The 23,026-nt window shown below is 46.8% G+C and overlaps 1 protein-coding gene across 13 annotated transcripts in view; it reads left to right on the top strand.

Annotated features, from left to right (window-relative positions):
* cadpsa (Ca2+-dependent activator protein for secretion a) overlaps positions 1 to 23,026 on the top strand; it is a 120,456-nt gene that overhangs the window by 49,330 nt on the left and 48,100 nt on the right. For all 13 annotated transcript variants that reach the window (XM_023794021.2, XM_023794018.2, XM_023794017.2 and 10 more), the window contains exons 7-16: positions 434 to 545; positions 2,481 to 2,620; positions 4,677 to 4,743; positions 7,698 to 7,806; positions 8,609 to 8,821; positions 14,162 to 14,298; positions 14,472 to 14,659; positions 17,707 to 17,808; positions 18,289 to 18,352; positions 19,114 to 19,237. In XM_023794021.2, coding sequence (XP_023649789.1) covers positions 434 to 545; positions 2,481 to 2,620; positions 4,677 to 4,743; positions 7,698 to 7,806; positions 8,609 to 8,821; positions 14,162 to 14,298; positions 14,472 to 14,659; positions 17,707 to 17,808; positions 18,289 to 18,352; positions 19,114 to 19,237 — 1,256 coding nt within the window. The remainder of the gene's footprint in view (positions 1 to 433; positions 546 to 2,480; positions 2,621 to 4,676; positions 4,744 to 7,697; positions 7,807 to 8,608; positions 8,822 to 14,161; positions 14,299 to 14,471; positions 14,660 to 17,706; positions 17,809 to 18,288; positions 18,353 to 19,113; positions 19,238 to 23,026) is intronic.

Raw genomic sequence — 23,026 nt, 5'->3', positions numbered from 1 at the left:
CTCTGTCCCAGCAGCACAAAGCCTGAACGGGAAGCCAGGCAACTTCAAGGCAGACTCTCAAACACACAATCACACACATGTACATAGGCAGCCCAGACACCCTATTTCACTCAAAGGCCAAGTCATGACATTGATCTTATGTAGTTAGGAAAATGGCGTAAAACAGCTTCGGCTGAAGGCAGTGATTGTTGGTTGGTTTCATCTGGTTGGTTTCACAGCACCTGAGGTAAGATAGGGGGCGGCCCGGGCGGCACCGTGGCCAGGAGCTCGGCAGGAACGGGATCGCTTTCACGGCCGAGCGATCAGCGCCGGCCATTTGGCAGGCGGGGACCAGGATTAATTCTGCTCCATTTCATCTGTGGGCCGCGTGCCTGAGTTTGCAGACGGCGCGACGGGAATCGCTGACGTGTGGCCTGTCCCTCTCTGCTTTCAGCTGGGGGACTCAGGGTGACTTCACCACCACGCACCCCCTGCCAGCCGTCAAAGTGAAGCTGTTCACCGAGAGCACGGGCGTGCTGGCTCTGGAAGATAAGGAGCTGGGACGGGTAGGACCCCACCCCCCACCCCCCGCCATGGCTTGCTGGGACGGACCCAGCTCGGACACAGGCCTCACACTGGTTTACTCTGCCGCCATCGGTCAAACCCTGTTATAGCTGTACATGTTCACATGATAGAACCTTAACACCATTACAGAGGTTTATTACTGGACTGCCTTACTCACTGTACATGTTCACATGATAGAACCTTAACACCATTACAGAGGTTTATTACTGGCCTGCCTTACTCACTGTACATGACTGTAAATGTCAGACTACTAGGTTGACTTGGGTGACTTTAGCTCTCACAACACAAACAAGCTTCAGGTTCAAAGTTCAGGTTTCATCTGACAGATATTCAGGGCTATCTTTGTCCCTTTCAGAAATTAGACTTTAATGAACTTAAAAACTCTTACGACATTAATCTCTCATGTTGAAAACTTATCGCTGTTATGATTTACTGAAAAAAATATAAGGAAACATTTTTTGCTAGTGGTGATCAGTGGCACTCGCAGGGTTTGAAGGTAGTCGGTGATGATCTACTGGCACTCGCAGGGTTTGAAGGTAGTCGGTGATGATCTACTGGCACTCGTAGGGTTTGAAGGCAGTCGCTGATGATCTACTGGCACTCGCAGAGTTTGAAGGTAGTCGGTGATGATCTACTGGCACTTGCACGGTTTGAAGGTAGTCGCTGATGATCTACTGGCACTCGCAGGGTTTGAAGGTAGTCGCTGATGATCTACTGGCACTCGCAGGGTTTGAAGGTTGTCGGTGATGATCTACTGGCACTCGCAGGGTTTGAAGGCAGTCGCTGATGATCTACTGGCACTCGCAGGGTTTGAAGGTTGTCGGTGATGATCTACTGGCACTCGCAGGGTTTGAAGGCAGTCGCTGATGATCTACTGGCACTCGCAGGGTTTGAAGGTTGTCGGTGATGATCTACTGGCACTCGCAGGGTTTGAAGGCAGTCGCTGATGATCTACTGGCACTCGCAGGGTTTGAAGGTAGTCGGTGATGATCTACTGGCACTTGCACGGTTTGAAGACAATCCATCCTCCAGTGCGGGGGTTACTGGGCTTTTTCTGCCAGACCCTCAGTTTGTGGATAATATTTTTGAGACCCCCCCCCCCGCCCCAACAAACATGAAAGATTATAGAGAGAGAACAAAGAGGGGGATAAAGTTATTATTATGGTATGGCATTACATTTGAATGGCCAGTCTAGACGGACACAAATCTAACTGCTGTGAAGGTTGTAATATGAAGCATTGCACTGTTTCTAGAATGGCTTTATATAATCTTTATTTATCATTGAAATATAGGGAAAAAAAAAAAACAAAATTTTGTCTCAACATACTTGGATATGAAGCATCTTTATTCATATTAAAATAAAAAAAAAACTAATGCATAGAACTAGAATAAAGAAATCTCAGTGTCCTGAAACTAATATCAGACTAGTGAAAACCAGCTATGTTGTACCTCTTACCTCATTCAGTCCATGACTCTGAGGTTTTCCATGCCTAAGGCTGATGGCAGCACTTCCTGAGCAGTGTACGGACTGTCAGCCCCATAGCGCCCTCTACTGACCGGCCGCCGCTGCTCAGATGGATGCATGGTGAATGCATGGTGAATGCATGGTGAAGCACGTTAGACCAGCATTACCTAGTCATGCAGCTACAACCAATAATGCTACTTCTGAATATAAATCCCCGTTGACGAATATTTTTGTCAGTTTTCGTCAATGAAATGAACACTGGTTTAGCCATCCTGACTCGTGGCCCAGCCTCTGCTCTAGTGTATGCTGGGTTGATGGGACTGAAGGTGCGATATAAAGTACAGCAGTCCATCACTTCGGTTTCACAGTCACGGTCTACGTGCTGTGTATGATGTTCCTGTGTTTATCATGCACCATTTCATTTTGCTCAGTTTCTCCTTAACCCCCTCAGGTCGTCCTGCACCCCACTCCCAACAGTCCAAAACAATCCGAACTGCACAAAATGGTCGTATCAAAGGCATGCCCCGACCACGACCTGAAGATTAAGCTGGCCATTCGCATGGACAAGCCGCAAAACATGAAGCATTGTGGGTAAGTTGGGCTTTTCTCTGGTATCCAGGCTGAGACATTGTTGCACAGTGCTATGTTCTTAGCGCCATCTGGTGGTTGCTTGTATTTTCCATTATTTTCACTCGGGATCCCCAATTTCAGTCCTGGAAGACCTGTCTGCAAAATCATGCCTCTGCTTAAACACAACTTATTAAAATCACCAGCTAATTGCCAGATTTAGTAGGTGTCTTTAAGCAGGGGAATCTGAAGACTGTGTTTCACTGGCCCTCCAGTGTATTTAAATGTTTAAAAATATGATTCAACTATGCAAACAACATTAATACATCTATTGGAATATCAACATATAATCTTTTGAGTGGGTGCTTACTGATTGTAGCTGCCCACACGCACTGGGACATAGGTCCCCTAACATTTTACACTGTGTATTTAAGCATGAGTTTGTTACCTGAAATATCCCTGCATTTTTTATTTCCTTACAAATACAAATTAAAAATTAAGTGTACAGTAAAATCACATGTGCTATTGCCAGTTCTCCAATATCTACTCGTAGCCCATGTACGTTGTTGTACAGTTGTTTTTTGTACAGTTTGCTTTATTTAATGTACCGCACTGCTAATAGGAACGCGTGACCAAAAACTTTCACTCATTTAAGTTATGTGACAGTAAAGGTGATTTGATTTTAAAAGTTTAATGTGATAACGATAAAAAGTTTTTTAAAAGTTAAAAACATTACATTTTCTTTCAATTTACTCAGCAAGCATATTTATCAAAAGCGTGTTAGGACAAGTATGCACCAGAGCGCCCTGAGGTTTATATACATAACCACCCTAATGCTCTGACAATTATAAAATCTGATTTTGTAGGTGGAACACAAATTGAGTAGGTGGAGCACAAATTGAGTAGGTGGAGCACACATTGAGTAGGTGGAGCACACATTGAGTAGGTGGAGCACACATTGAGTAGTTGGAGCACTACTGGCATCTTTATGAGTATTGTGGTGCTGAGACGGTGCTGGGTCTTCCTCTGGGAGGTGTGCCTGTCTCCTTGTTCTCGCTCCCACACACTGCAGTCCTGTGCTCTGCATTCTGCTGCTGGGTGAGCAGTGAGAGAAGCTGTACTCTCACCCGCAGCATCTCCCCCGGTGCAGCATTGGTAGGAACAGGAGCCTGCTTGCTCCCCGGTGCAGCATTGGCAGGAACAGGAGCCTGCTTGCTCCCCGGTGCAGCATTGGCAGGAACGGGAGCCTGCTTGCTCCCCGGTGCAGCATTGGCAGGAACAGGAGCCTGCTTGCTCCCCGGTGCAGCATTGGCAGGAACGGGAGCCTGCTTGCTCCCCGGTGCAGCATTGGCAGGAACGGGAGCCTGCTTGCTCCCCGGTGCATTCTTATGACGCTGTCATATTTTCCCCTGACCAGCATCATGGCCTCAGATACCGGCTGTTGAGCCACACTGCCATTCTGTGTTAGTTTGTCAAGATGGCCATCGGTCGTTGTAGTTCTCTGTGCGTGTATAGGAAAACAAAAAGCATTGTTTCAATGAAAATACAAAACCTCTCTCTCAATCAACTCTGCAAATGCTGTTGCTATGGTTTAGACATCCTCTGAACCTTGCTAATCACTTTAACTAGTGGGCTTTTGCCTAACACAATTGTTAGGCAAAGACATTGCCAGTATTCCCATTGAATTAAACAAATCAGCATAGCTTTCTACAACGCTAATATCCTTCTTTTAAAATACCTGAAAAAAGGCATTACTGCATCAACCTAATAATTGTTCATGAAAACTCCAATCATTCATTCACCACTAGAGGGCACTAGAGTGACGCCTTGTGTCACTTATTGATAATTTTCTTTTGTGTTGCACTTTCTAAAAATATGTACACAGTACAAACAAATCAGGCATTAGTAAAAATACAGATGCTGTTTATGTAATCTCTGTTTAACGTGCAACCTTGACGTGCAAAGCAGTCTCCGAAATATGCCTGATTTTCTAAATAAATTACAATCATTCTTTGTTCACGGCAACTATTCGGTGATTTTTTTTCCACTTAGGGAGTTTACCGAGTACTGTGTTTCACAGGTATCTTTGGGCAATTGGAAAGAATGTATGGAAGAGATGGAAGAAAAGGTTCTTTGTTCTGGTCCAGGTAAGTAAGAGAGGTGCATTGTGACATTCAATCAGATTTCCGTGCAGCCATCAGCGTCACACCAGTTATACAGACTGCTCCACAATGTCACTCCGAAACGTATTGATTATAGGTACACCCTTGTTTGTATCACTGAGAGACATGAAAAGGCGTGACATTAAATGGCGCGTTTTCGTTGAACGGGCTGATTTATTCCAGCTTATTTGGTGCAGCCTCCGCGTCTCCTCTGCAGTGGGTAGATGTGTCTGAGAGCTATGAGATGACAGCGAATAGACAAACCCGAATACACTCCCAGCCAAAGGTCTGTGCGCGGTGCGCTGGCGTCTTGCTCCCAGCTACACTTACAGCAAGTGACAAATGCCGGTCAGCCGGCCGCCTCCTCTGCTTCTTCCCTCCTTCTTTCCTTTTCTGATCGCGGCCTTTGCGCCGTGTTTCTGGCACCATAACGTTACGGGAGCGGCGATGCTCAGGTCCCCCGAACCGCGGACTCGTTGAAGCGCATCCGCACGGACTCCCCACCCGAAGCGCATCCGCTCCCCACCCGAAGCGCAGGGTCTGTATAGCGAAATGAAAAAGACGCTTTTCACGATGATTTTTTAAGAACGCAAACATCATTTAGGGCCATAAACTATTGGATCGCTGAAAAAAATAATTTACACATGATGGTGAATTTAGACTACAATCCTTTTTAGAATATTAACCATTATTATTTTTATGCGTATATCCTGGTATCCCTTTGGATCATAATCTCATATGTCAGATTTTCAGTTTTTTAAACCATGGCCATGCAAACCAAAAGTTATTAATTTTAATACGAATGTCTCCGCCGCTCGTGTTTCATGGTTCGCTCACCGTGAAGTTAATGGCTTAAATTAGAGCCTGCAGGACTTTGCTGCGAGTTCCTGTAAATGCATTATAGGAGCTTTCGGGAGCTGCCGGTGAGGCCCAGCGAAGAGCGGGTGTGAGGACTTGCGGCCGCCCGAAGGGCCGCACAGGGACAGCTGCGGTGTAAATACGCCCCCCGCAATCTCTCTGTGCTGCGGTCCCCTTTGTTTCATAGCAAATGAAAGTGGGAAAAAAACTGGTGAGTTAAAACAGCGGTATATAGGATTGCTCGAAGTTGCTATGTCGACTTGGTAATAAACTGTGAAACTGTTTCAACTGAAGAGGGTGTTGATGAATCGCTTTTAGCCCCCCCCCGCACCCCGCACACGGCGTATCCTGCATGTAGTTCTAGCTGAATGCCACTACATGTCACCGTCGACCCAAACAAATCAGAGCTGTAAGCCCAATATTTATGACACAAAGTGAAGCTATTTATTCCAAAGTCAGGGGGATACCCTTAAAAACAGCCCTTGAACACAATTCACCCCCCCTCCCCCTGCGTTAATTTGCTGGTTTTGAACAAAAGTCTTAAGCAGTTGAATATGGTAATGTTCCATGTGACTTGGGGGGCTGGTTGGGGGGGGGAGTCTCTGACTACACACAGAGCAAAGCGGCCGAGTGCTGCATCGATTGAGGCCGCCCGCTTCACAGTGCAATTTATAGACTGCCAACAATAACAAGGTTATTTAAAAGAGCAAAGCATGTAGGGTAATCAGGAGCAAAGTCATTTAAAATCCTTTAAGCGCCGGTTTGACAGCAGGTCACCGGCCCGTGGGATACAAAATCCCGCACTTCCGTGCCGACGGCTCTTAACAGGCCCAAACTTCAGCGTAGGGCCCAGGCCTTCCAGCATCGTTCAGCCAGGTGCTGGGGCCTCGGCATGCCCCCCCTCGCCCCGCGGCTGGGCCTAGCCCGCATCACCAGCGTGACGTTGAATTCGTAGTGTCACGCAGAGGCAAAGCGAGCTAGAGCTGCCATTTGCAGGGAAGGTGACAATCGTGCCGCGACGTGGAGATCGCCCCGATACGACTTGCACTTCACGATGCGGCTCACATTGTTTGTGACAGAGTGTCACTCCTGTGACTCGTCTGGTCTGAGTGACAGCTGCAGCACCACATCCTGTTCTATCGCTGCTGCGTCCTGCCCTATTGTCACTGCGTCCTGCCCCGTCATTGTCGCATCCTGCCCTGTCGCCACCATGTCTTACCCCGGCTCCACTGCATCTCGTGCCATCTTCGCCTCATGCTGCCCCATTACCGCGTCCTGCCCTATTGTAACTGCGTCCTGCCCTGTCTCCACCATGTCCTGCCCTGCTGTTGCTGCATCCTGTTCCATCACCACATCCTGCCCATTGTCACTGCGTCCTGCCCTATTGTCACTGCGTCCTGCCCTATTGTCACTGCGTCCTGCCCCGTCTCCACCATGTCCTGCCCTGCTGTTGCTGCATCCTGCTCCATCACCACATCCTGCCCATTGTCACTGCGTCCTGCCCTATTGTCACTGCGTCCTGCCCTATTGTCACTGCGTCCTGCCCCGTCTCCACCATGTCCTGCCCTGCTGTTGCTGCATCCTGCTCCATCACCACATCCTGTCCCATTGTCATGTCCTGCTCCGTCACTGCTGTTCCCCACCCTGTCTACACCACGTCCTACCTCATCACTGCATCCTACCTCATCACTGCATCCTACCCCATCTCTGCCGCGTCCAGCCCCATCGCCACCACATGCCAGCCTCGCTGGCACCTGCCCCGCCTACCTTCCTCCCTGCCCCCATGCTCCTGGCTTCTCCTGTCTCATCCTGAGAGCCCCCACATCTCCTCCATTTATTTATTTAGTATGCAGCCTTGATTATGCACACACACGTGGAATGGTACAGTGCACGATGGGCACAAGCCCCGCTCGCACAGTTTGTAAAAGCCGTGCCGTCTGTCACTCTCTGCCCCACTCCACCACCATAATTCCTCACTGTTCACAACCTGCTTGCCAGAACATACAAGCAGACAAGCTGGTTGGTCCTTGTGACCCTCTCCCCATGACCCTAACCTCTTGACTCTCTGCTGCCACCTGTAGGTCAGCCAGTATACATTTGCCATGTGCAGCTACCGGGAGAAGAAGTCTGAACCGCAGGAGCTGCTGCAGCTGGACGGCTACACGGTGGATTACACCGACCCCCAGCCAGGTAGCCCTGCTGCCCTTTCAGTCCAGCTCCTGTCTTTACGGTTTTTCTCTGTAATAAAAGTTCTTTAAATATCCACTTTGACCCTCTATGGGATACGATGGATGGAATATTCAGCCAGTTGTAAATGTCACTAAAAATCATATTTATTACTGTTTAATTTCTTTCTGTATAACACCATTGACTTTACAAATGCATGCCAGGCAGCTTCAGTACTGAGCCGCAAAGTAGTCTTTTGACCACTAGGTGGTGTTTGCTCTCAGAACAATCCCAGTCCTGTTAGGAATAATGAGGATCTCTTTGGATAGGAGTACAGCATAGATTGTTACCAGCGCATGAAAATGATATGAACTGACAAGTGGGAGTCATCGGCATAGGAGAGATTTAAATTTTGGGGGGACATAATAATTAAAATACCAAAGTCTTTTTATTAGGGGGATGAATGAAACCAAATGAAATACTGGGGGAGGGGGGGTTCCCCTAGCGCCCTGGTCCTGGCGGAGTGGTTCCTGGCTTCACTGTTTGTCTTACCTGCAGCTTAGTGACTGAGGTCATAACGCAGCTTCTGCGTGATGACAGCCAGCAGGATAATCGCGTCCCACAATCAATGCGCGACGAGGAGTCTGAGAGCCTTCTTGTAGAGAATTTAAGCAGCTTGAGTGATAAAATAATCGCCGAGAGCAGCGGGAGGATTTGTTTGCAGTCACTGGCCATGGGACTGGGAGGTCGTGAGCGTGATCCAGGATTTTAAAGAGCGTTTCCCTCTGACAACCCTTCCCCACCACCCGGCGCCCCCTACTGACAGGTCTGGATGGCGGTAGGGCATTCTTTAATGCCGTGAGGGAGGGTGACACCGTGATCTTCGCCAGCGACGATGAGCAGGACCGCATCCTGTGGGTTCAGGCCATGTACCGGGCCACGGGGCAGTCCCACAAGCCTGTTCCCCCCACCCAAGTCCAGAAGCTCAACGCCAAGGGGGGCACAGCACCCCAGCTGGATGCACCCATCTCCCAGTTCTGTAAGTAGCTTGGAAGCAGCACAGACTCTCTCACACACCCTGCACTTAAAGTGGACAATCACCAATTAAAGTGGGCTCTCCCACAACTCCCCCTAATTAAAGTGGACTTTCCCACATCACCCCCTAATTAAAGTGGACTGTCCCACATCACCCCCTAATTAAAGTGGACTGTCCCACATCACCCCCTAATTAAAGTGGACTGTCCCACATCACCCCCTAATTAAAGTGGACTGTCCCACAACACCCGCCGATTAAAATGGACTGTCCCACGTCACCCCCTAATTAAAGTGGACTCTGCCACAACACCCCCCACACACACTTAAAGTGGATCCTGCTAAAAGATTCATACTGTCACCATCCCTTCACCCAACAGTAACCCAAACCATGTTACAATATAATTCATTATGTCTGTGAATCTAGACTTGACATTTGCGGGTTTATTCCACTGAATATTTTTTTCTTTCCTATAGTAGTCTTTTACAGTCTTTGCTTGTAATTAATGAGTAGTATGGTATTTTTTTATAAAATGTCATTTTAAATACATTTTTGCAATTAAAAGTTACACTAGCTATTAGCTAAGAATGAGAGTAATGGGCGTGTATTTATATAAGGAACCTTGCGGTTGTCTGTTAAGATCCCTGCATAGTCACTGCGCTTTGGATGTTCATCCAGCCAGGCTCTTTATCCTGGGTGCGCTGGTAGATCGTTTTGGCATGGGGTTAGTGATACCGTACTGCCTTGAGAAAGCTCTTATCCACGTTCTGGGGGAGGCCTTACTGACCTTAGAAAGAGCAATTTGGCCAGGCTCTCCGGATAATTCAGCTGGATCTGTAAGCAGCTGAATGCCATGCATTTTGTACCTGAAACCCAGGCTACGGGGACGTGGCCTAAAACCAGAGGGCCGGGTGGTGTAACAGGCCGCCGAGGGCCGGGTGGTGCAGCAGGCCTCAGAGGGCCGGGTGGTGTAGCAGGCCGCCGAGGGCGGGGTGGTGTAGCAGGCCTCAGAGGGCCGGGTGGTGTAGCAGGCCGCCGAGGGCCGGGTGGTGTAGCAGGCCTCAGAGGGCCGGGTGGTGCAGGAGGCTGCCTAGGGCCGGGTGGTGTAGCAGGCCGCCAAGGGCCGGGTGGTGTAACAGGCCTCAGAAGGCCAGGTGGTGTAGCAGGCCGCCGAGAGCCGGGTGGTGTAGCAGGCCTCAGAGGGCCGGGTGGTGCAGGAGGCTGCCTAGGGCCGGGTGGTGTAGCAGGCCTCCGAGGGCCGGGTGGTGTAATAGGCCACCAAGGTGAGCCCCAATAGCAGAAACCTCATGTTCTCACACTTCCTGTTTAGTTCTTGCGATGCCAATGAAAGATGGCCAGCAGCAGCAGTGATTGTCTCTTTCCGCGTCTCCCTCTGTCTGACATTAACGCCCGGCGTGTCCATGAGTCCTTCCTCGCCATGCTTTGCTTGTTCCTTTGCGACTTCAGCCAGTAGGGTAGGTCCCCTGTCTGCCCTCCTCAGCCCTGTTGCTGGTCTCTGTGTCATTCTGGTTTGTTCCTTCCTACCCTCTGCTATCTTCTAGCTGGATTTAAGGGTAAGTGCTTCCCTGTGGCCGCACAACCCAGATAATCTTCCCGAGATTATCTGACTGCTGCACTCTGCTTTTCCCTCTCAGATTTCTGTCTTCATGCCTTTCTCTGTTTATAGGAATTTCGTGGGTTTTTAGGCTTGAAATAAACCCCATTTTAGCCAGTTTGGGATGCATGTGACTCTTTCACTCCATTACTTTTGTTTCATTATGGTTTTGTATGATTATTGCATTCTGCATAATTGCCCTCTCTGACTCTGTGACTCCATTGGTTACTGCAGTGCCTGTGAATGAACCAGAGGCCCAACACTCGCTTCCTATTGGTAATGCTGTTCTGTACATTAGCAGAGCAAATGTAGCAAAGAGGCACAGCAAATAAAAGTGCTTTCATTTTATTATACAAAGAAATGATCAGTGTGTTAAATCAGAACATTTTGTATTAAATGTTTCTTAGGTACAGCATTTTCATAAAATCACAAAGTAAATATATGACGCAGCAGCTAGCGATGATCGCACTACAAGTACAGAACTGTGACCAAAGCAATTTGGTAATCTTAGAAGATCTACAATTAAATCTATGTAAAATTCCATTTACATAAATATATAAAGAAACCATTTATCTTTAGGCTATTGCAGACATGTTCCGGCTATCCATGTGCCTTTATTAGCTATGTTGTTTTAATCACCTTAAAATGCATTTTCACATATTCAAATTAAGAAGGTTATGACTCTAAAACGTGAGCCTTTATTAGGAAAATATGTCTATGTTTGTTAAGTTCTACTGTGTTTACTTTCATAAATCTGTCGGGTTATATGTTCAGCCCTGTGCGTCATGTTAAGGGGACTCAGTCTTGCCAAATGTGCTGCCCATTGTCTTATTTTCTATTTATTTATGAGAGTTGGCAAATATGTAGCTGAAGTATTCTGAATGCTGACGAACAGCGGCAGGAGCTTCCCGTCCTCCTCACCGTCTGACGCTCCTCTCCTTCTCACCGTCTGACGCTCCTCTCCTTCTCACCGTCTGACGCTCCTCTCCTCCTCACCGTCTGACGCTCCTCTCCTCCTCACCGTCTGACGCTCCTCTCCTCCTCACCGTCTGACGCTCCTCTCCTCCTCACCGTCTGACGCTCCTCTCCTCCTCACCGTCTGACGCTCCTCTCCTTCTCACCGTCTGACGCTCCTCTCCTTCTCACCGTCTGACGCTCCTCTCCTCCTCACCGTCTGACGCTCCTCTCCTTCTCACCGTCTGACGCTCCTCTCCTTCTCACCGTCTGACGCTCCTCTCCTCCTCACCGTCTGACGCTCCTCTCCTCCTCACCGTCTGACGCTCCTCTCCTTCTCCTTGAGATGGACTTGAATAGACATTAGAGCCACTGGCGCCACGTTCAGGAGGAACAATCCTAATTTTTTTTTTCGCCCTTTGATGCCTGACCAGGACACACTTGTGTGATGTTTTACATTTGATGCTGCAAAAAAAAAATACTTTGCCATCTTTCAAAAAAATCAAAGAACCTCTCAACTTCATGCCAAGTCCATGTATTTGCACCTAGATGCTTTGCTAATGTTAAAATGTTACAGTAGTATGCCTATAAGCATATGTGCATATATATGTATATACATATATATTCTGTATATATATACATATATACCATTGATCAGTTGCACTTAAGTATTGTCAACTTGCAAAGAATTATGGGAATTTCAGGTCAAGTGATGAATATGATGTAGAAAAGCATATTGGCCAAACTGTATGCCGTGAGTCTCATGATCGACAGGATCCACGTTGGGAGGGGCTCTGTTATGCGTGGTTCCTGCGGACATTGTGTCATCATTCAGTTGTGGGCGGAGTCAGTGATCCGGTGTCTCTGGTTTAATGGCACGATGGCACCTGCCACACCTCCGTGTGATTGTCCTGAGCCGTGAAGGTGATGGACCTGCTGTAGACAGAACCAACACGGACCTCACTGTCCTGATGGTGAATGAGTGGGCAATCCCGACAGGCGTGACTTCATCTCGTTTCCTTCAGAGAGCAAGAAATCCAGGGAGTAGCTACTGGACATGAAGCAGCTTATCAGTTTAGCTGCTTCTGGGAAATAGGACTTGTCATACCAGGTCCCCCTGACAGCACAGGGCCGACGGACCCCGGCTATCGCAGTGACACTGGCCAAATAGCCGGAACCTCCTAGTCATGACTCTCCGAGTTAGACTCTATAAATGAATAGCAGCCGTCAATCATTGTCATTTTTTTTCTATTTATCTAAACAGGGCTGCATGGTGTCGCTGCCTGTTACTGTCTAGACACTCGTCTGTGCTGCTGTAATGTCAGACATGACAAGATCATGTTGAGCCACATCAGAAAGACACCAAGTCACCTTTTTGTCCGGGGTTTTGCGTTCATGATGTCATTGTGGAAAAAAAGAACAAACATTTTTTACCTCTGGTCAGTTCAACAATAACAGAATGGAACAATTAATGTTATGTTTAATCAAACTAAATGATTTATCTTATCGTTTGTTCATTTGAACTTTTTAATAGAAAAAAATTCTGTATTATTGTCTTATTTAAATATCTGCGTATATATTTAATTAAGCAACAGAATCTCTCAGGGAATTGTGGCAGCTTAAATAAACAGATGAAGCTATATTTTGTAAATTAATTCTGATCCTTTGTTGACCTTTAAGATTACTAAACGAAATTTAAGAAAGTTTGTTTACTTAGACTTTGCTCAAACTAGTTCCAGCTAATGAGTGCCAGCCTCCATACAGACATTAAATCCTGAGTAAAAGGGGCATTAAAGCAGAAGTAGATTGCAGTGGTCAGGTCTGGGATTAAACGCCGCCTGTTTACTCAGGGCTTCATCTATTGCTAATGGCAAAGGCACTAACAGTAATGAAAAGTGAAAATATGTTGTCTCATTTATTTATCCTTTAATGAACAAAGGTGTCGGGGTGGGGGGGCTTCAGTGGGCCATTCCCCCATTGCATTGACTGTTTGTGGGCCGTGTTTTAGTCGCATGGGGTGGGATTAATTAGGCCTACCCCAGGAGCACTGCCTGCAGGGCTTGGCTGAATGGCCGAGTGTGAGCACACTCGGGCTATTAATTCATCGCAGACGCCAGGATGTAGCCCTCGCTGTGCGCTTCTGGTGCTCCGCCCCCCCCCGTCGTTCTTTATTTTATTTGAAATGATTAACAAGCAATCGCTGCAGTGTGGCTGCTAGCCAGCGACCGTCAGCCTGTCCGCACACGGGCAAACATGTCCGCGTAAAGACTCATGCATGTCTGTGGCAAGATGCCATGATCCAGGCTACGTTTTAAAATATCTGCCGTAGAAATTGCATTTCGATCAAAATGGCCGTTGGAATTCGTCGTGGTGTTGAGCTCTGCTATTAGTTATGGCAGTTTTTTTATTGATTTATTTAAACTGAAGCTTATATCTGTCGTTGAGTTCACGGAATACACTTACAAGTCAAAATTTCTAAATGATTGTGAATGCAGGTATCACTTTAAAGTTAATTTGGACTTGAGTGTGTCTGTATTGCTAGTGGTGCACCAGAAATTTGGCAAATTTCTTTCGGTTCAGTTCAGTGCCTTGTTTTTTACCGAGATGCAAGTTGACAATGAAGCTGATTAGCTGTGTGGTTTTTTGCTGTAGTGTGGCCTCTCACAGGTAGAGGGCAGTATTGAATGACATGTCCTAGAACAGGCATCGTTGCCCCTGCTGACATGGTGCCTTTTGTGAATCCCGCCCCTTTCCCGCCTATGGTCTGCCTGGATTAGATGCGGACAGAGCTCAGAAACATGGGATGGACGAATTTATCTCCACCAATCCGTGCAGCTTCAATCACGCCTCGCTGTTTGAGGCGCTACAGCGACTCACCCTGGATCACAGGCTGAACGACTCATACTCCTGCCTGGTGAGGACATGCAGACTTCGCCCTGTGGTTCCCACACTGTCACACTAAGCTGGCATGTTTCCTCAAGCAGATTGATGTAATACTATATTAGGAATTAAAAAAAAAACACAAACACTTAAATGGCCCTTTGGGGTTAGCCAGCTCCCTGACGGTCTCAGTGTCTCCGTGTGCAGGGCTGGTTCAGTCCAGGTCAGGTCTTCGTCCTGGACGAGTACTGCGCCCGGAACGGCGTACGGGGGTGTCACAGGCACCTGTGCTACCTGAATGACCTGCTGGAGCGGGCTGAGAACGGCGCCATGATCGACCCCACCCTGCTGCACTACAGCTTCGCCTTCTGTGCCTCACACGTCCATGGGAACAGGTAGGCAGCCAGCAGCCCCCCCCCCCCCCCCCACGCAGGGACTGGTAGGCAGCCAGCAGCCCCCCCCACACAGGAACAGATAGGCAGACAGCGTCCCCCATAGGAATAGGTAGGCAGACAGCCCCCCCACGGTAATAGGTAGGCAGACAAACCCACCCCCCCACACCCTTATACGCTGCTGGACAGCTGGAACAATGCTGACCCGGAAGAACTGGCTCCTTATGGATCAGTACTGACTCCCTTTCAGGCGGAGACACCGGTTCATCTTCCTCTCCCTTCTGACCGATCTGCCCCATGGTCACATGTTCCACTTTAAGACTTTCTTTACGTTATGCTCAATTTCAGTGATTTTTTTTTCCTTGTTTGTCATTGTGATTTGTTTGCATCTTACTTTTCTTTATCTTTTTTTCTTAATCTCATAATTCCAAACACCACTCACCCCACGCCACACACCCAAAGACCCAACTGGCCCGAATTAGGGGGCGCGGTGTGGCCAGGGCCTGAGGGGGGCAGGGCTCCACTCTCAGTCACTGAGCCTCAGACCCTCCCCAAAAAGGAGTCCAAAAAAAAAAGGGATTCCAAATTGCAGCCGGCCACTGAACCTAAAAGGTAAAGCCCGAGTTTTTGTCCTCTCCATTGTAGCTATTCACAGGGCCCCTTGTAATTATCTGACCCTTTGAAGGAGGGGTCACGATATTCAACTGGATGAGTTTGGGACAGACTGCCGCACAAATGCCATGTTTTATCCCAAACAAAGGAAACTGGTATTTAAAAATACCAATTCACAAAGTGATTTGCATAGATGGATAGCAAATAGTGGTTTATTAAAGAGTTGTTTTACTTGAGAACTGGGTATCATTAAAACGTGAGAAAGGGACACGCTCAGCTGGGCATGACTAATCGGAGCGAGTCCCGCACAACCCAACGTCAGCACCGACTCCAGCGGCCACCCAAATATGGCCGCTACTTGCTTTCACTTAGCATACAAACAAGCCCCCCGCGTCATCTTGAGAGAAGGTCACAGGCCGCGCCTGTCAGTCCGCCAGTCGGGTGACAGATCCTGATGGCATGGAGGTGGGCTGTCTGTTCCCGCCGTGCGATGATCAGGTCGGACAGGGAGACGCTGGGAGTCAGAGAGGATGGACGACGGGGACGGGGGCGTGCGGGTCAGCCTGGAGGTCCAGGATGACAGGATGACAGCCCGTCATGGGGAGCGGCTGTCCTGCCACTGTCCGAGGTCCTTCCGGAACCAGCTGGACGGCCATCACCTCGCTGCTGACTCCAACGCAATCTGGTCTAGAGAAACATACATTCGTAGCCAAAGAGCGACATGTAGCGTTAGCTGAAGCGCTAATACTGCTCAGTTTATCGCTCCATGTCCAAGAGTCATTTTGTGTAGGTATGAAGAGAGTGTGTTGGAGGAGGGACAAGATTATAATTACTGCCTTGGTTATCAATACTTGGATTTCTTTTCTGGATTTTTCCCAGACTTACCCTGTGATATGCGCAGGCCTGCGCGGGACGGCCTGCCATTACATGTGTGTAGGGTGGGACGGGGGACATTGGGGGGCATCATTGTTTGTGACACGGCTGAGGAGGGTCACGTGAGGCCAGCAGGCAGGTGGGTTGACACGACCCTCGGCGTGAGAGCAGAGGGGTTGGGATATACAAGGTGCTCGGGGGGCTGAATGCATTGCCTCAAATGTGGCTGCAGTTTCTAGATGGTCCAAGGAGTGATTCAGGCTTCCAGGCCTTTATGGATATGATGCAGAATCACCACCCCCCCATCCTGAATCACAGGCAGAGAGGCATATAGAGCATAACCCACAGTCCATTTCTTCCTGACTGGTAGGATTTTGAGGGCTGAGCAAGGTCAGATCATGAGTGTGGTGAGGATGTTATGGCCACATACACAGTTCAGGATTTGACATTGAAAAAATACCCTAACAGTTGTTTTTATTGCATGACAAAAATTGAAGACTGTTTTTCAATCAATACTATTAATCTCATTCAAAAGTTCAGTTTAAACCATTTCTTCATGAGCCAGACTTCCAGGACTGGCGCGTGCGGGTCTGACTGGAGACCAGTGCTCCTTACGGCTTGCAGGGCATGATGCTTGTGTGTTCGGAGGTGCCCCATTGTTAAACGAGGGGAGCGCATTAGTCGTCGTGTAAAAGATGCGTTTTCCCTTTGTGGACGGGGACATTGACGTTTTAATACATGTCTTCCTACTCAAAGGTCAGGGGAACATGACAGTGGTAATTTGGGGTTATTTTCCTGCCCTGTCTGGCCTCAGGTAGTGAATGGCCTGCAGAGACTTAGGAAGGATAAAGCCAGCCCATTAACCCCTGACTGCTGGTTTATTGGGGCCTTTGTGAGCTCCTGGCCTTTTGTGGCACACAACTGTATGGGGGGGGGGGGGGGGCGAAAGCCCAGCTCAGGCCCCAGACCTAAAGGAGGGACTTGGTTTATTCAGCTGAAAGGTCTCACTGCACAGAAACAGACACCACAGACGAGGGTGCTGCACAGGTGTAAATCCCTCCCCCGGGCCTTTCAGCGGCTACCCGCCCCCCCGAGCTCCCCAGGACCTCAGAGGATTAGGCCACGGACAGGTGTCATGGCACTGAGGATTCTGGGATTGAGGATTTAATTCCAGTAAGATTCTATTTTTATCTACATATTGAACAATTTTTTATACTCTAATTGCCACAAGAAATTTAAATTCTATGAAAAAATTCTTCAGTGATCCTCCTTCAAAGGAGGGTGACTGATGAACACTTACAGAAAATAGTATACCTTCAAATATACAAATTTAAAGCATAAAATACTATCTGTGCTATAGTGAGTATGGGTAGTTGATCCAGCAACTTGAGGTGGGCATTGGATAAGTTCCTAACATGGACATGGTAACCAGAAGGTAAAGAGAGGATACCAGTCCCACTCAACACATCAGATGAGTCCACACAAGCACTGAGAGCACATGCATTTTCATTGGGATTTTTTGTTGCTGTATTCGCCGACACCAATGCATATGCGTGTGATTCCAGGCCAGACGGGATTGGGACAGTGACGGTGGAGGAGAAAGAGCGTTTTGAGGAGATCAAGGAGCGTCTACGGGTTCTTCTGGAGAACCAGATCACACATTTCAGGTGCTGCTGGGCCCAGCTGCTCTTCACTGGCAACTTTCAACAGTGGATAAGAGCTTTATATTCTGATTTCGTCCCTATTGACTCAAGAGCTATGGTGAATTGTTCAGCACAAGAAAAATACCTTTCGAACACTGGTACATTAAAGTTAATGAAAACACTTATTGTGCTCTACCAGAGACAGTGTGGGAATAGCTAGGGGGATAGCATGGGCATAACTGGAGGGATAGCAGGAGGACAGTGTGTGGATAGCAGGAGGACAGTGTGTGGATAGCTGGGGATAGAGTGGGGATAGCATGGGGATAGCTGGGGATAGAGTGGGGATAGCATGGGGATAGCTGGGGATAGCATGAGGATAGCTGGGGATAGAGTGGGGATAGAATGAGGATAGAGTGGGGATAGCATGGGGATAGCATGGGGATAGCATGTGGAGCCCCTCATTTGAGATGCATATTGCCCACATGCTGTAATTTCTCTCGCCAGGTATTGCTTCCCGTTTGGCCGGCCTGAAGGAGCTTTAAAAGCCACGCTGTCTTTACTAGAAAGGGTATGCAGAAGATTTCATGAAATAGCCTCTTTAACAGAAAGTATGATGCAAAGGATTCCATCCATCTGTCTTCTCTATGCTGTGGCCATGATCACTGGTTATGCAACAAAAAGTAGCTTCTTTAAGAGAAACTTCCCTGAAATAGTTTTTCTTGCTCTTTCATTCTTGATTTATTTATTTGCTTGCTTAGTAGATGGGCAGACCTTTCTATCTTGTGATTTTTAACCAAACGTGTTTGTTTCTGCTGTATTTCTTACCAAGTTCAGCTTTTTTGACTAAAACAAGCTGATGTGAACTGGCCACAATGCATTTGGTCATTTTTAAAAGCAGATCTCAGGTGACATAAGTAAATGCAGCCATGTGGAATGATTCATGCCTTTGACCTCCAGTAACTTTATAAATGATGAACTCATACTAAGATGATTTTAGTGCCTGAAGCCACAAAGGTGGAACATTTTGTTTTCATTTTGAACGTCATCGAACCATCTGCAGAGAATGTCTCGGGGTGCGGGCTGTGTGATATTGTGTATTTTATTAATCATTTTTAAACAATTTTATGAGATTTTTAAAATGAGATATTATGAGATTTTATTGTTGTGAATTTTTTCTATTCTTATTTTCCTGTGTGAGAAAAAAAATAAATGATGGATATAGATTCAGTTTAAGTCACACAGACCAGCCTGTAGCTTCTGAGTGTGGGAGGTAATTCTGCTGAGTCTGACAAGAGACTGAGCAGCACTGTCTTCCTGTCATTTCCTCAGGTCCTCATGAAAGACATAGTAACCCCCGTCCCACAGGAGGAGGTGAAGGCCGTCATCCGCAGCTGTTTGGAGCAGGCAGCTCTGGTCAACTACCAGCGGCTTTCCGAGTACGCTAAAGTGGAAGGTAAATGCTGGTGCACGTCCACAAATGGGGGCCCGTGCTGTGTCACCACAGAGTTTAGAATACATTACAGTAAGGAACTGATCCGGAAATGGCAACCTTCCTCTGTTTTGTACAGTATAGTAAAGGACTGAACTGGAAACAGAAATGTGCTAATACTGGGTGCGTGGTACATTATAGTAAGGGACAGATTCTCCAAGTGATACCTCCCCTGGTAAATCCAGAATGTAAGATCTGGGAACATCGATGTCTACCACAAACAGGGTGTATTGAACATTATAGACAGTAGTTGATCTGGGAACAGAATATGGAATAGTCTCTGTCCTCCATTATAGTAAGAATCTGTTTGAATAACACAGACCTCCATTTACAAATTGGTACATTATAATAAAGAACTAATCCAGGAACAGACCTTCACACACAGGGTGTTCTGTATGATCAATCATGATAAACCTCACTGTGCTAGTACAGTAGTATGGTCAATGATGCACTATTGTAAGGAAATGCTCTGGAACCTGAAAACATCCATAGCAAACATAATCAGGAGCTGATCTGGGAAACACAGGGTGTTGGGGGTATTACAGTCAGCAACTGATCACGAGGGGTCAAAAGTAAAAGGGGAAAAACAAAGACTAACTACAAAGGGGGCAGGTAGGTTACAAATCACACAACATCCAACATCCATCACATACAAAGACCCACTGGGGAACTAAACTCAGGCAGGAACTTAAATACAAAAACTGAACCGGGTAACGAGAAGCAGGAGTGAGACAGACAATTAACCAATTGGGGAGGGTGCAGGACAACGAGCAATCAGGCAAACACACAAGGACAGGCACAAGAACAGGCGAAACTAATAATTAACTTAGAAACTAAACAGGGAGACTAGGAACTGACAAAGAAACAAGGAAAACAGAATATAACACTGGGGAAATAAGAAAGACAACAACCAGTAAAACACAACCAAGGCACTAATTAAGAAACCATAACAAAAAAGAAACCACAAAATCACAGGACCTAGAAAAACTGATACCAATGAAACACTAGGGAACAAAATACAAAAACAGAGAAGATGGGATTTGAACACACAACAGAGGAATTAATTAGGTTGCCACATGCTGAGCTCATTGAGCTATGCAGCTGACAGGGAGCAGGGGAAACACTACAGACTGACAACAGGGAGGACAGGATGGCCAGCGACACCTGCTGGCCAAACGGGGAGAAGACACAAGACTGGGACAAAACAGGTGCTGACCCTGACAATCTGGGAAAAGAATGCTTCACCTGAAAAATTAGGGTGTATGGTACGTTATAGTCATCTGTGAACAGAGGCATCCAATGTATTTGCCGCTCAACATTTCATTTCCTCCGATTGATCTGATTGATGGCTGGCCGGGATCCCGAGGAGTTTGTCAGGACCCAATCAGGGAACAGCCAGCTTCATCCTATAAGGGCTTTATTGGAAGGAACTGAATAGGGAAGAGTGACATCTAGTTATCACAGGGTATATTGTGACATAATTGTCAGAGGCTGATCTAGACTCAGAAGTGCAAACATATATTTTGTAGGATAGAACTGATCTGGAAGAACAGTTCAGGCATTTTTGTAAGGAACACATACACATACAGTACCTTCATCTGCAAAGATCCTGTACAGTAAGTTATAAAACCACACTGATCTGGGAACACAAGCGCGATGCTGAGCTGCATCGTCAGCAGTGTGAACAGTGGCCAATAAGTGCACTTACTTGGATAGAGTAAAGAAAACAGATAAGATAGAATGATAATAAAATACATTGAATTCTTCATTCTTTATTTCTGGTGAAGGAATATGTGGTATGTGGATGACCAGTAATTTGTGCTGCTTCATGTAAAAATACCTCTACCCTTCTGGAAAATGCCTTTATACACTTCTATATAAATAAGTTTTATTGAGAATACAGTAATTGATTTATTGTTTTTTTTTTGTTTTGCTTAAATGTTTTATGTCATAGGTTATAACACTGTTTTACAGGCAGATTTCATACTCCATGGTTTAGTGGTTTTTTTCTCGTTGTTTCTTCGATCTGATATCATGTGTTGATTTTAGCAAACATACCAAAAGCAATGCCTGAAAACAATTATCTGCCCAAAAGACTTCACTATAGCGCCACCTGTTGGGAAATTCACACGCGACAGGAAGCATATGCAAAAGAACAAATAGATTCAATCCTGGAATTCAATTCAATGTATTTATCTGTAGCCTCCCATAACACAGTGGTGACACCATCACACACATGTCACATGGGCATTTATGTTACAAACAGAGTGGTGTTAATGCCATCATACTATCATTGTACTATCATACAAAAGTAGAACTGCTTTGTTGTTGCATAAATGCACAGGTAACCCACAAGCTGATGGTCTGAGGTTGATTCTGAGGACTTACATTGATACTGGATTATTTATTTTACAGAAATTAATTTAATTTGTACAAAACTAGCTTGCCTAGCTAGGGGATATGTACTTTCTTTGAGTAGTTTTGCAGTTAGGAAAATTTAAAGAATCTGTCAACAGTGAAAAAGTATGAACATCCAGGGCTGATGCAGAATGATGGCGGATGAGAGAGCTCCAAACGCAGGTCAGACCTGATGGTATGTGGATGATAAGCATCTTCCATATGATGGCTGTGGTCTGCAGTTGGCTGGAGGTGTCCGCCATGCAGCGGGGGACGGATCGCGTGCAGCAAAGCTGAGACTGTCTTGGAATACAGGTTCGGGTGGGACCTTTGTTTCAGGTCTGCTCCTCACTCATGAATCTTGTCCCAAGTGCAGTTGCTGTAGGTCACTGATGCTGTGTTAGCGATGTGTAAGTAAAAATGCATTCAAATCGAAAATCCTGCAGATCTCACACTTTACCTTGGCTCCCTCCATGTCTCACTTGCTGCTGTTTCTTCTAAAGCTTGCCTGGTCACTCACATGGCGACGTCTAGGTCTGGGAAAACTCTGAAGAAGCACATTTTTCTTCCTCCCACCCTCATTTCCCTACCTTCCAAACTGCTGCTCCATACTTACTCTGATGCTGCTCCACCCTTATCCCCTCCCTCGTTTATTGGCTTTGTTGCTTATTTATAGCTTGTTGGAAAGCCAATAGACAGCCAATACACAAAGCACCCTGGGATTGCCTGGTCAAGCAGCCCAGCATCTGTCAGCTGCATGCGTGAGGTTTTCTTTGATAGACATAGACTTAGCTGGATGCCCATCACCCTGTCAAAATGTATTTCAAACTATGTGACATGTTTGGCAGACGTGGCGTATTCACAGTCTCTGTTACTGTTTTATAAGTGTTTATAAAGTGTACAAGTATATAGCATATGGCTATATACATCTATAGACAAACATCGGAATAGCCTACGGCGCTATCTCTCCGATTACCCTGCGGCAGTCAATGTCTACAAAGAAAATCCTGGGACACTGAAGATACTGAAGGCTTCCTCTCGTTGTATCTTGAGCCTTGTAGAGCTGTTTGCCTTCTTCATTATTTCTTTACCATGATTAATGATAATTTAATTTGAGAGAAAATTATCAGGCATTCTCACGTCATGGCCTTGAACATGTTGAATGGTTAAACAATTAAAAATGACCTTCTGCGAAAGCACCCTAGCAGTCTCTCCGGAACTGGAGGTTCTTCTCCTTTGACCACCTGAAGCCACTAAGCCCACTGCAGCTCTCGCCTCCAGACCTGAGGAGCAGTAATCCTCTGACCTCTGACCTCTTCACCTCTGACCTAAGCCTCTTGCATGCCCAAATCCTCT

Source organism: Paramormyrops kingsleyae, chromosome 8 (genome assembly GCF_048594095.1).
Source record: "Paramormyrops kingsleyae isolate MSU_618 chromosome 8, PKINGS_0.4, whole genome shotgun sequence".
NCBI classification, from domain to species: Eukaryota; Metazoa; Chordata; class Actinopteri; order Osteoglossiformes; family Mormyridae; genus Paramormyrops; species Paramormyrops kingsleyae.
Note: the sequence above shows the minus strand (reverse complement) of the source record. Positions and strands in the feature narration are given on the sequence as shown.